The sequence below is a fragment of the Miniopterus schreibersii genome (assembly GCF_964146895.1).
Source record: "Miniopterus schreibersii genome assembly, chromosome: 1".
Lineage (NCBI taxonomy): Eukaryota > Metazoa > Chordata > Mammalia > Chiroptera > Miniopteridae > Miniopterus > Miniopterus schreibersii.
In genome coordinates, this window is record NC_138101.1 from 119,996,203 (window position 1) to 120,010,354 (window position 14,152).

At 39.9% G+C, this 14,152-nt stretch overlaps 1 protein-coding gene and 1 pseudogene across 12 annotated transcripts in view; both read right to left on the minus strand.

Annotated features, from left to right (window-relative positions):
• Nucleotides 1–14,152, minus strand: part of NUDT5 (nudix hydrolase 5) — a gene marked incomplete at its 3' end in the record, with an annotated part of 32,489 nt that overhangs the window by 14,477 nt on the left and 3,860 nt on the right. For 8 of the 11 annotated variants that reach the window (XM_081128011.1, XM_081128013.1, XM_081128003.1 and 5 more), the window contains exon 2: nt 7,491–7,600. In XM_081128011.1, coding sequence (XP_080984137.1) covers nt 7,491–7,553 — 63 coding nt within the window. In that variant the 5' untranslated portion in view covers nt 7,554–7,600. Of the gene's footprint in view, nt 1–7,490; nt 7,601–8,923; nt 8,948–9,830; nt 9,874–14,152 lie in introns of all 11 variants that reach the window. The other 3 variants (XM_081128012.1, XM_081128006.1, XM_081128007.1) reach the window with 1 other exon arrangement.
• On the minus strand, nt 3,715–6,654 carry LOC308563442 (zinc finger X-chromosomal protein pseudogene; annotated as a pseudogene). Its single transcript has 3 exons — nt 6,214–6,654; nt 5,652–6,069; nt 3,715–5,422 (listed from the first exon to the last, which is right to left on the minus strand). The product of its transcript is annotated as a zinc finger X-chromosomal protein pseudogene (transcript).

Genomic DNA, 14,152 nt, shown 5'->3' on the forward strand with positions numbered 1-14,152 from the left:
CTATAGCTAAGAAATAACAGAGCAGGCTGAACTTCCCAAGTGTAAATTGTAATTAGCACCTGATCTCTGGTATGTGGAGCTGTAGCTTCCTTAGCCTACCTCGCTTGGTGACACAGTTCTCTCGGGCTCCTCAGAGAGAATGAGGAAGGTCTGTCTGATACACCTTAGCTTTTCAGAATAATGTAAAGGCATGGAGCTCAAGTTGTATGAAAACATTCTATCTAGAAATAACTTCTATTTTTCAAGTACCAAAGATACTTAAAAGAAAATACTTTTACTCATTAAAAATACCAGTGTCCTTATTGTCCTTCTAATTCTTCACCTGAGTGGTCTCTCTGAAGAGCATCATTTACAAAATGCTCTCATACACCCCTGCATCTTTCATGTTACTAAAATTTAATACTTTTCTTTCTTTTTTTTTTTTTTAAAAAATATATCTTTATTGATTTCAGAGAGAGGAAGGGAGAGGAAGAGAGAGATAGAAACACCAATAATGAGAGAGTCATTGATCAGCTGCAGCCTGCAACCCAGGAATGTGCCCTGACCAGGAATCGAACCCCGATCTCCTGGATCCTAGATCGATGCTCAACCACTGAGCCATGCCCGGCTGGGCGAAAATTTAATACTTTTCATTGTAGATTTTAAACTACTACTACTTGGGGTTGTGTGTATAAAGATGTAAAATAAGCAATACACACAGATACATGTTATATATATGTGTATGTACATAATTCAGGGTATATTTATACATATAAAGTTGCAAAAGATCCTATAAGCCACAAATTACCTCTGGGAGATTCCAAATGACAATCCTCAGTAAGTCTCATTTGTAGCACACAACCATTCCAAGACAAAGCCGCACAGACTTAATAATCAAAATACAACAGGATCAAGCAAAATTTTTCAGTCAAATTTTCTATGCTGGCAAAAGATGTAAATACTCCAAAGAAAGCCCTCCAAACGTATATTTCATCCACTAAACAAAATGAAAAGTAAACACAAACCCAGCCACTGTAGTTCCACTGTAGTTTAAAAATTTTTTTTTTTTTAATCCTCACCCAAGGATATTTTTTCCACTGCTTTTCAGAGAAAGTGGAAGGGAGAGAGACAGAGATAGAGAGACATCAATGTGAGAGAGACACATGGAATTGAACTCAGGACCCTTCACTCTGTAGGGTGACGCTCTAACCACTGAGCCAAACTGGCTAGGGCCCAGCCACTGTTCTTTACTCATCAATGCCAGGGATGTAAAAGCTCAAATAGAAACTTTCACTGTCATGTGGTCTGAAAAGATTAATAAGTAAGACAAGTAAATGACTTCCATGTTAGCATAATTAGACCTAACTGTTACATCTCCCACTATGTTAGCAGATGTCTGACAATTTTATTGTGAGAAATTTACTGGAGGGGAAAAATGGTTACTCTGGAGAGACAAATCAAGATGGCAGTGTAGGTAACAGCTGCACCTGCCGCCTCCCGCAACCACATCAAAATTACAACTAAATACAGAACCACCATCACTCAGAGCCTCCTGAAATCAGGCTGAACAGGAGTCCTACAACCAGGGAACTGAAGAGGGACCAAGACCGGGATGTCTCCAGCACAGCAGTTCTTTGGCTGTAGTTGCAGCTGGTCCTCACAGCCAAGTGGCCTGGGGGTCAATTCCTCCCAGTGACGCCAACAGCAACCAAGGCTCAACTACAACAGGACAGTGCACACAGCCCACACAGGGGAGCACCTAGAAGGCCCAGCTCAGGTGACTGGGGAGGCTGAGCCATTGGACCCTACAGGACACCTACTACACAAAGCCACTCTACAAATTCCAGGAGACATAGCAGCTCTACCTTATTCATAGAAACAAACACCTGGAAGCAGCCAAAATGTGGAGGCAAAGAAACATGTCACAAAGGCAGAACAGAAGAAATCTCTAGAGGAGGAACTAAATGAAATAGATCCAAGCAAGCTAACAGAAACAGAGTTCAGAATTTTGTTTATAAGGATGTTTAAGCATACTACTAGGAAAATAACTGAGAAAATCGATAACATCATAAAGTACCAATTTGAAATGAAGGCTACACAAACTGAAATGAAGAATAATTTACAGGGAATCAACATTAGAGTACAGGACACTGAGAATCAAATCAGCAATTTGGAACATGAGGAAACAAAAAGCACCCAACCAGAAGAGCAAAAAGAAAAAAGAATCCAGAAATATGAAGATAGTATAAGGAGCCTCTGGGACAACTTCAAGAGGCCCAACATTCGTATTATTGGGGTCCCAGAAGGGGAAAAAAGAGACCAAGAAATTGAAAACCTATTTGAAAAAATAGTGACAGGAAACTTCCCATACCTGGGGAAAGAAATAGACTTACAAGTCCAGGAAGCACAGAGGGTCCCAAACAAGAGGAACCCAAAGAGGCCCACACCAAAACACATCATAATTAAAATGCCAAAGGTTAAAGACAAAGAATTTTAAAAGCAGCAAGAGAAAAGCAGTTAGTTGCCTACAAGGGAGCACCCATATGACTGTCGGCTGACTTCTCAACAGAAACCTTGTAAGCCAGAAGGGAGTGGCAAGAAATATTCAAAGTGATGAAAAACATGGAAAGACAACCAAGATTACTCTACCCAGCAAAGCTATCATTTAGAACTGAAGGTCAGATAAAGAGCTTCACAGATAAGAAAAGCTAAAGGAGTTCATCACCACCAGACCAGCACTACAGGAAAAGTTGAAGGGTCTTAAGGAGCTAATGAAAAGAATCTGACAAACTAAATAGATCCAGAGTCACTGACGCAGGCAACAGACGATCATATTTCAGAGGAAAGAGGGAAGGGGAGCGGAGGGTGGGAAGAGATTAACCAAGGATGTTATATGCATATATATATATGCATAACCCATGGACACAGTCAATAACGGAGTGAAGGCCGGGGGAGGGGGTGGGAGCGAAGTGGAGGCGGTCAATTGGGGGGAAAAAATGGGGCACCTGTAATACCCTCAACAATAAAGATAAATTAAAAAAAAAAAAAAGGTTACTCTGAAAGTAATCATGTTGACTCAATCTAAAGTTACCCTAAGTTTACGTTATTTTTTTAATTTTAATTTTTTTAAATATATCTTTATTGATTTCAGAGAGAGGAAAGGAGAGGGAGAGAGAGACAGAAACATCAATGATGAGAGAGTCACTGATCGGCTGCAGCCCGCAACCCGGGCATGTGCCCTGACCGGGAATCGAACCCCGATAGCCTGGATCCTAGGTCGATGCTCAACCGCTGAGCCACGCCCGGCTGGGCACCCTAACTTTACGTTAAATGGTCTTAGAAGAGTACCATCAAGGTAAGCAAGGTAAATATTTAAATAAATATAGAAGTGTTGGGATAGAAAATTTCAGTACAGAAGCAAGGTTTACTTCATCAAAAGCAACTTGCTTTTGGCTGCTTTTCCCCATTGATTAAACAAACTGAACAGATTTCATAACACACTACTGAACAAAGTGCAAAAAAAAAGTGAACTGGAAGCAATATTCTATTTATACACAGCATAAACCAATATGCACTATTGTATGTGAACAAGACTGATTGGCTATAAAATGAATTTCCTGTGTCAAGGCCAACATCTCCACAAACGTCTGCAGGAGTATTGTTGGAGCAGGCCCACTTTTATGATGCCGTGCATTGTGTGCTGTTTTTTTTTTTTTTTTTAACTGTGTTTTTAATTTATTTATTTTTAAATGTAGAGAGGAAGTGACCAGGAGAGAGAGAAACATTGATGTGAGAGATATATCTATCAGCTGCCTCCTGCACACTGCCTACCGTGGATTGGGCCCGCAACCCACACATGTACCCTGAACCAGGAATCGAACCGGTGACCCCTTGGTGCATGGGATGACGCTCAACCAACTGAGCTACACCAGCCAGGGCTGTGTGCTGGTTCTTTTCTGAAAGTCTTAGGAACCCTTTCTTGCAGTACTCACAAGGGTTAGGGTAGTCTTTCACATGAATGGAAATAACTTGGCTGTTTAAAGCCTGAGACATTTGTAGTGCTATACTCCCAGTACTCCCACAGATCATTTCCTGCCACTGTGTGTCTTCATATGCTTTTAAAGCTCATTCTCTTGCCTAAATCACTTTCTACATCTCTTACACCTAAATGGAAGATCTTTTGTGTGAACCAAGAGAATGTGGCGGCTTAGAACAAATGGATCCCAAATCTTAAAGTCACAGTGTCTGCACTGGTGCATTTTTTTTAACCTTGTGGGAAGTCACGTGTTTCTTGAGTTCTGAATGCCTATGAAAGCCTTTCTTACACGTCACACTTACAGGGGTAGTCCTCTGTGTGAACTGAAATTGTGTGTTGTTTAAAATTACTTGAGTTCAAACTCTTGTGGTCATAATGCAGACACTGGTGTGTTTTGCCTTCTTGGTGAATAAGCATGTTGCTGCACCTCTTCAGTATCTGAGAAAGTCTGAAGATAAATGTCACACTTGAGTGGTCTCTCTCTCCTATGCTTAGTTTTTACATGGGTTTTCAAGTTATGAGTGCACAGACTTATATTTGTAGTTCTGGCATTGATATGGCTTCTCCCCAGTATGAATTTGCATGTGCTTTTTGAGCTCTCCATGCAAATATAAGGAAAGTTCTTGCTAAGGACCGCATTTTGTTGGCTCCTCTTTCCTTTTGCATCATTTTGTGAGTAAACAAAGCCCCAGCGTGAAATGCTCCCCACATTCATTGCATTTGATGGCTTTCTGTCTTGCTGGTCAGCTTGTGGCCCTCCCGGTGGTTCTATAAACTTATCTTCTTGGTAGTGTAATCACCATCAGTACAGTGGTACTATTTGACAAGGTGTTCAGGATGATTTTCATGTGCCTTTTCAAAAAAACCTCTTGACTTAAACTTTTTCCCACAAATCATATAAGGACAGAGAGTGAAAGGATGTCCATCAAGGCCAATTATTATTGCTATTTGGTACTGCCTGGAATCAGGTCTTCTCCTTTGTTGAGCCAGTCTGCCAAGCCCAGCAGACTCATATATGTGCAAGAAGGCACTTGCAGTGCCATTCTGTTTTTCAGTTCCATCAGAATTATTACCATAAGCTGCTGCCCACAATATTGGCATGAAGATTTTGATTTGTCATTAATTTCTTGCTTGTGTGCGGTGGCTGCTGCCACTGCTGCAGCAGCATCCTCTTATCCTACAATCACTTTCATAATAAACTTCATCAGCAATTTCAGCAACATTTAAATCTTCATCTTCTTGCTGAGAATCATTGACAGTCATATAAGCCATCTTTTCCGTTGGCACACGAATATTGCTATTCTGATCAAGTGGTTCAACCCCATAGTCATTCTTAGGTTCACTCTTCATAATGTCTACGGTGCCACCTAAGTCATCCTCTCCAAAGTCAGCTTTAAAAATGTACACCTTGCCCTAGCCGGTTTTGCTCAGTGGTTAGAGCATCAGCCCGAGGATTGAAGGGTCCCGGGTTTGATTCTGGTCATGGGCACATACCTCAGATGCAGGCTCAATCCCCGGCCCTGGTCGGGGCGCATGTGGGAGGCAACCAATTGATGTTTCTCTCCCCCCACTTGCACTCTCTCTGAATAGCAATGGAAAAAATATCCTTGGGTGAGGATTTAAAAAAAATGTACACCTTGATGACTTCAGGGCAAGTGCCATCCACTTTACAAGGACTGATTTCCAACTCTGTGCCCAAGGTCACTCCAGAGTGTCGCGTTCTATTTTGCCAGCATCATCTAAGGAAATCATAAGGTATCCCTCACAGTTCCTCATGTCACCATCTTGCTGGTCCACAGGGATCCCACTGCCATCTATGACTGCTTCAGAGGCACACTCTGCTACCAGCACTTCTGAAACTGTATCAGTTGTCAGAGGATCAGTGATTTCTGCCTCTACCACACTATCATGAACCACATAGGTTCAATGTGTCTATACAGACACATGTATAGATTCACTTGTTAGGACATGTTCTGGCCCAGCTGGGTGTAGCTCAGCGGTTGACATCGACCTAGGATCCAGATCAAGGTTCGATTCCCGGTCAGGGTACCTGCCTGGATTTTGGGCTCGATCCCCAGCAAGGAGTATGCAGGAGGCAGCCAATCAATGACTCTCATCATTGATGTTTCTACCTCTCCCTCTCCCTTCCTCTCTTTGAAATCAATAAAGATATATATAAACAACAAAAAGCAAAACACCCTCTGGGACTGTGTAATGTCCTAAAGAAACTTCTTCAGTTACATCTGAGTCTAGCACTTGCTCAGGAATGATGACCCTTTCAAATACATCTGCTTCTTCCATGATACCTGGGCACTGAACATCATCTATAACAATATCCCCAGTAACATCTTGGATTACAACTGAGTCTGGGTCATCAGGAACAAAGGCACAGTTATGTCTGAATCAATATCTGAAACAAAAAGAGTTTCTGGTACTTCGTGACAAGTGGATCACCGTCCATGTATGCAGCATCAGCTCCTCACAGGACTGTTGTGATGATCAAATGGGAAATGTATGGGAAGTGTCCTGAAACACTTGCATCAAAAAATGAGTTTGGCTCTTGTGGTTGTAATTCAAGTCCATCTTCATCCATGGCCTTTAATTTTTATCAGTCACAGCTCCTCATGCCTGCAGCCTTCGCCTCCTGGTCAGGCCTTTACAAGAGGCCCCTCATAGGCCTCCTGGGCCACCAGGTGACTCTCCCCCAACCCCTGCCCATTTATGGAGCACATCTCTGCCACCCCACTGGGGCATCCAGGTTCCTCCCTGGACCTAACTTCGGCCTCCTCAGGGCCTGCGGGGAGCGGTGCACCACGCTACCACCCCACGGGTCGCCCACCAGACTGGGTGGGACCAGATCACTGCCTTGGTGGTATGGGGATTCACCAGACCACACAAGTCCCAGACCACATGGAGAGATTTTTAAATCAAAAAGAATTGCAGAAAGGTGTCAAGATCAGAGTTCCAAGATGAAGGATTTAAAATTTATCCAATGCAACAGTTCTTATAGGAAGAGACTTTAAAAGCTAAACTGAGTAGCAAACAAGACATACATTTGTTCTGGAATTTAGACTACAACTAAAAAGCTAGGTTTTTATTGTTATACATATTGAGACCATAAATGGCTAATTAAGGTGTGATACCTAAGTATGAAATGTCTAAGCCCTAAAACTCACATATGATTTATGGTTCTACCCAGGGAAACTTTTAGTAAAAATTAAGAATTTTTGTACCAACACCCAAAATCCACTTTTAAAATAGTCTCAATTTCACTAATACATATAATTAAGAGGGATACACTACTGCTCCCACACAAGAGCACAATGTCCCAGAGTCCTATTAAGGGAGCAGGAATAATGTTTAAAAACTGTCTTTAAGAATTAAAAACAATAATTTGAAACAACAAATAGTCTATGTTTCTTTGCAAATTAGTTTTATGTGGGGAGGGGAAAGGGAAGTGAAAAACAGTTTATACCTCCTCTGAAATAATAAACTGTTTGGTTTTTCGAGAAGAATCCACTGGTTCTTGGTTTTCCATTTTCAAACTAGTTAGCCTTCCCAGTTCTTAGGCAAGAAGTTCACACACTGCAAGAGAATGAGATATGTTTAGGCTACATTTATTTTTCAGAATTAAACATTTGTTCATAGGCCACTGGTCAAAATATTTTAATGGTAAAATACTAATTTGTCATTAAAGCTGCTTTTCTCATATAAGGATTTGGGAGAACTGCCCTAGATGGAACAGTAAACACAAAGGCCCTAGAAATATCCAGGAAAGAACTTAAAGCCATCCATCCCCGTTAGGCCCAGGCCATAGCAGCCAAGTTACTTGTGTGCATGTACATAAGACACCTTAGATAACACCTTTAGATTCTCTGACTCAAAATTTAATAGACTTTCCAATGGGACAGTACAAAGATTATATACTACTCTCCATGCCACTCCTTGACAACTGTCCTTTATCAACCTGTCATAGCTAAACTTTAAGAATTGTGTGGGCTATTTCTATCTTCCATTAAAAATTTTTTTTTACTTGTGGTAAATGGATATACCATGTTAATAATCTTAAAATGTACAGTTCAGTGGTATTAAATACATTCACATTGTGGCCTATTCAAAGTTTTTAATGTCTCAAAGTCTCAGTTAACTAGTACTACAAGACCTGCGATGAGAAAAGCAGCCCCATCCCATTTGTTTTTACTACTCTTTCCTCTTTCTTGGCTAAATTCCCTCACTTTTTGTACTCTGAATGTCTGAACATCTTTTTTCTGTCCTCAGAGTTAATTGATAATCTGGCTGCATATAGAATTAGAGGCTGAAAGTAATTTTTTATCAGAAACTGGGAGATGCTGCTCAGCTGTTCTGAGTCTGGTGCTGCTGTTGCAAAACCCGCAGCCACTCTGATTCTTGACCCCTTTTCTTTGAGACCTGCTTTCCTTCTCTGCAAATCTGTGGCCATTCATGTCTTCGTGTTGATGTTACTGTACTGGATACTCACGTGGGTCCTTTCAATCTGGAAACTTCACACTGTGCTTCTTGATGGGGAGCTTTTGAATTATTTCACCAATACCCCCCCCTCCCCCCACCAGCCAACATTTTCTCTGCTCGCTCAGGAACTGAAATTTAGTTTAGCTACTGGACTTCCTGAATTGATCCTCTGTCTTTTTCATTCCTATTTTCTGTTTCCTTGTTATTTTAATCTACATTTCTCAGTGGCTACTCCAACCCTTCACTGCTCTTAAGTTCCATAGTCCCTAACCTATCCCACCTCCCAACTTTAACTGCAGGGAAAATATAGACCATTAAGAATCATCACCTTTCTTACTTAGAGGGAAAAACTGGCTTTGCTCTGTTTCTTCTGGGACCTACAGTGATAACTAAACTACCCATCACATCTTCAATATTTACCTCAGACAGCAAGTTTCCCCCATCCTAAAACACAACCAACAAAACAGAAACAATCAACCTTCTCATAACCATTTTCTCCTCCAGCCTTGTCGGACTTCTTGATCTTTACTCTGCCCAACACAATCTACTTTCCTAACTGTATCTACCCATTATTCCCAAGCTAGAAACATAAGTATCTCCAATCCCTTATTCTTCTTTACCAACCATTACTTATCCATTGCAAGTCCTAAAAATTCTACCTCCAACATTTCTTGAAAGTGTTATCCTTGCCATCACCACTCCCACTTCAGATGAAATGATTTTCAAAACTATCTCGTAGACACTAGGTTTTTCTTTACATTGTTAAATTTTGAGCATCGCTCAGTTATGTTGCTATAAAAACTCCCTAAAATCACTGCTGAATAAATGAAGGAAGGAATAAAGTGAATCTGGCTGGATAAGTCTAGAGAGTCATTTGTTCCTGAGAACTAGGTTAGTGTGGGGCTGCTTAGACTTGTTCTGAAGAACAGTTCCTCATCTACTTGTCTCTGACTCAGTTAAACTCAGTTTCAAAATTATCTTGGCACAAAGTTAAATGACTCACACCGTCTGATTTCAAAACTTACTGTAAAAGCCACAGTAATGAAGATGGTATGGATACTGGCATAAGGGTAGACATTGAAGGAAAAGAACTGGGAGTCCAGAATTAAACCCATAGATTTATGGTCTTTTGATTGTCAACAAGAGTGCCAAGACAATTCAGTGGGGGAAAGAATAGTTTTTACAACAGATTGTTCTGGGACTAGATATACACATAAGAATGAAAATGAACCTCTGCTTATACCATATACAAAAATTAAAACAGGTTAAAGACCTAAATCTAAGAGCTAAAAGTATAAAACCCTTAGGAGAAAACATAAGTGTAAACCTTCATGTTCTTGGATGAGGCAGTGGTCTCTTAGATATGACACCTAAAACACAAAGCAACCAAAGAAAAGAGATAAATTGGGACTTCATCAAAATTAAAAACTTTTGTGCTTTAAAGATAACATCAAACTAGTAAAAAGACAACCCACAGAATGAAAAAAAAAGTTTGCAACCCTGATAGGAGATTTGTATCTGAAATATGTAAAAAACTCTTATAACAATAATTAAAAGAACAATTAATTGAAAACAGGCAAAGGAAAATGGGCAAATAGACATTTCTCCAAAGATCTATGAATGGCCCATAAGCACATGAAAATATGTTAAAAATCACTGGCCCTTAGGGAAAGGCAAATGAAAAACACAATGAGATACCAGCCCCACTACAATGATTATAATAAAAGACAGATAATAACAAGTGTTAGTGAGGATGTGGAGAAGCTGGCACCCTCATACATACACCACTGGCCGGAATGTAAAATGGCGCAGGCACTCCGAAAAACAGCCTGGTAGTGCTTCAGAAGTTTAACTAGAGTTTCCATATTACCCAGTAATTTCACTCCTTGGTAAATAACCACGAGAAATGAAACATGCTCACACAAAAACTTATACAGAAATGTTCATGGAAGTGTCATTCCTAATAGCCCCAAAGTGGAAACAACCTAAATGTCTTGTCAGTTGATGAGTGTGTAAATAAATATAGTATTCCATACAACGGAATAGTATTCAGTCATAAAAAGGAATCAAGTTCTCACACATGCTACAACATGAATGAAACTTGAAAACATCTATGCTAAGTGAAAGAAGCCAGACACAAAAGGCCAAATGTTGTATGATTCCATTTACATAAAATATCCAGAATAGGCAAATCCAGAGACAGAAGGCAGTTTAGTGGTTGCCAAGGGCCTGGGGGAAGGAAGGAGGGAATAGAGAGTGATTGCTTATGGGTATGGTGTTTCTTTTTGATGAAAATGTTCTGGAATTAAATAGTGGTGATAGTGGGACAATCTTGTGAATATAGTAAAAACCACTGACTTTTACAGTTTAAGGTGAATTTTACGGTGTGTGAATTACATCTTGATTAACAACCACTAACTCTGCAGTCTTAAAATCTCCAACAGGCAAGTGTTGAGGATAGTTGGGTTGCTGAAAGTCACAATGGGTCCAAAGATTGACAAAGCTAGGAGACTAGTCAAGGAGTTCTGCCTTAGACTCAGCAGGCTTGTGGGATGAACAGCATTGCTGTACCAAGCAACCACTTTACCGTCCCCTGGGTGTATATTCTGCCTGATGCACATGTATTTCTGTTACAAAATCAAATGTATTTCTCTTGTATTAAAATGTTACCAACATTGTTGCTTGCTGATTATGGGTAAACCTAGAAATTCAATTTCCAGTAAGGACTCTGACAAAGGCAAAATTTAGGCCTTAGGTAAGAAAAGATGACTATATGTTAAATGAGGATGAGAGAAAGATATGTCTGTACATCTCCACACTCATTTAAACTGTGAAGTATGCACAAACTAATATTTGTAAAAAACTAGTATTGATTGAGTATCTTAGGTAACCTGGCTAAAGCAGCTTGTGGCAGAGCCACTGAAAGTGAGGGAACATTCTTAGTGTCAGGAATACAGAGGTAGATGGAACAAAGGCGGAGTTTACTCTCTCGTGGGGAGCAAGGGAGAAAAAGGAACAATATACATTAGTTATGTCTGGTGTCTAGGTTTTACAGAGAAAGATTAAGAAGGAAAAGGAGAGTGAAGAAAATTGGGGGGGGGTGTTGCTATGTATAGAGTGATCAGGAAAGGCCTTTTTAGTGACTTTTAAAAGAGGCTTGAACAAAATAAAGAAGCTACATGGATAGTTAGGTATTTAGAGACACATATTTACATATTGACTATATACATATAGTGTAAGAAAGCCGGCAGTTATCCCTTTGAAAGTACCACAGATAATAATTTACTAGGTAACTATTAACTGGCAGTGGTTTATATTAGACACATAGTTTACATTATTTTAGTCAAAGTGGAATGCTGACCCAGATGAAAATTAACTAAAGGTTGGCTATTTGTCTACTTGAGTGCTCCACTCCCAGATAAAAGAACTATTTCTACCTGAACTTTTATCTTCTAGATTCCCATCCCTTCTATTAATGTCAGAGAAGGAAAATGTCCTCAGCTATTAATTCTACCAATTAAGAGAAAATAACTTTTAGGGAACCAAGCAACCCCATTTAATACACAACATAAGCTGTCTAGAATACTACAGAATGCTTGGATTAGGTGAATTTTTTACCTTTTAAAAAATAACACTCTGACCCCAAATAACTTCTGTACACATTTGATCTTCTTAAAGCAGAGGATTGCAGTCTTCAAAAGAATAAATACCACCAGAAGATACCAAGGGAAGAGCTAGGATAATCTGTAATATTCTCTATGAAAAAGGTTTTTTAAAAAATGTTTTTATTGATTTCAGAGAGAGGGAGAGAGAAAAACACCAATGATGAGAGCGTCATTGATTGGCTGCCTCGTGAATGCCCCTGGCTGGGGATTGAGCAAGCAACCCAGGCATGTGCTGTGACCCGGAATTGAACAGTGACTTGGTTCATAGGGTGACACCCAACCACTGAGCCATGCCAGCCAGGCCTGAAAAGTGTTCTTAATCTGGATTCCCAGAAAGTCTAGACAAAATGCACCTAATCTGGAATAGCATAGAGGGCCTTCCCGCAGAACCATGTGAGTATCTTTAGGGGCAAAAGGGCCACTAGTTCCTTCAGATTTACATAAGACTTTAAGGCATTTAAATTATCTGCTAGGTCCCCCGGGTTTATATCTTTATAGCATCCCTCAGATTTTCAAAAGGATTGTGATCACCAAAAAGGCGAAGAAGTGCTATTCTGAAGGACGGTTCTGCATCTGCTCATTTACTCAAGTTAGCTAAACTCAAATTACAAAACAGTCTTTAATCAAAAGATTAAGCCTGGGTTGGCAAATGTAGCTATAAACAGTTGTTTTAGACAGATTATATTAAAAATATTTAAGCTAGAATGTAGAGAACTAAAAGACAAAAAAAACAAACAAGCTACAGACACAAATTACAAAAGGGAAAAAAGTGGCAAGCAGGGCCGTGCCTCTCTGGGGTAATTACTTTAAGCAATGGGCCCAAGGGGAAACAGCATTCTGTTGCAATCCATTGACAGGGTGAATGATGAAAATGTGATTAAAGAGTGATTTCAAAAGTATATTCTGTACTGATTCCCCAAATTTCAGGATTATAAAAGCATCTCAAATATACTACAGACACAGAAAAAGAATATTGTTTTTTGTACCATTTTTAAATGGTGCCATTTGGGGGCCAGTCACTACAAGTAACAGGCTGCAGAAAACAATTAGGTGTCCGTTCCATGCTTCACACTCTTCTCTCCATTACCGCAACGGAGCAGCTTTCCTAAGCTGACACAATGCTATGTTGAGATTTAAAAGTAAAGTTTAATTTGAGTCTTATCCACTTCATTAGTCAGAATTTAAGGTTGTCTACATTTTGCTCTGTGTGTTATACTTAAAAGAAATATCTATGTACATAATGTTGAATGCTCCACTGTTTTAATTCACAAAAGCCATTTTAACTGTTTGGTTTGAACAGTGAAGGTCTATGGTGTATCAAATGTGTGACTTTTCTGGGGCACAAAAACTATAGTGAGGGAAAAATGTCACAGGATTTAGAATTCTTGTGCAGTGGAATCTCGAACTTTGTGAGCATGGGCAGTTGAAATGTTCAAGTGTGTACAAAGTGCAAACTGACTGCTATTCCTGCTCTTGGGGATTTTAGTTTAGCAAACAATCACAGAGGCAAATGTCTGCTATAGAGATAATGCAATACCAGGGTGGTTTAAATGAGGGACAAATCACATCCACTTGGGAGGTGAGGAAAACTGTAGACTTTTCAAGGGCTAATACTAAGAGGCAGTTTGATATGTGAGATTTACAGACCAAGAAGGCAGGGAAAGCATTGCAAATAAAAGGAACCACCATGAACAAAGTAGAGATATTATTTGGGGCAAGAGCTGTGAAGTTATAGGAGTCTGGCAAGCCCTGTGGTTCTCAAGCTTTCCCTCCCCAACCCCTCAAAAAAACAAAAACAAAACATTCAAACCCCACACATAATGGATGTTACTATTTGCAAACACATTTCCAAGGGCTGGATTTGGCCGAATGCCTGCCCCCTTCCCCCAAATTTGCACCCAATAACCTGTTTAAAAAATTTTAACTTCCACAGCTCACTTTTTTTTTTTTTTTTTAAAGAAAGGGTTTATAAGGCCATTGTTAG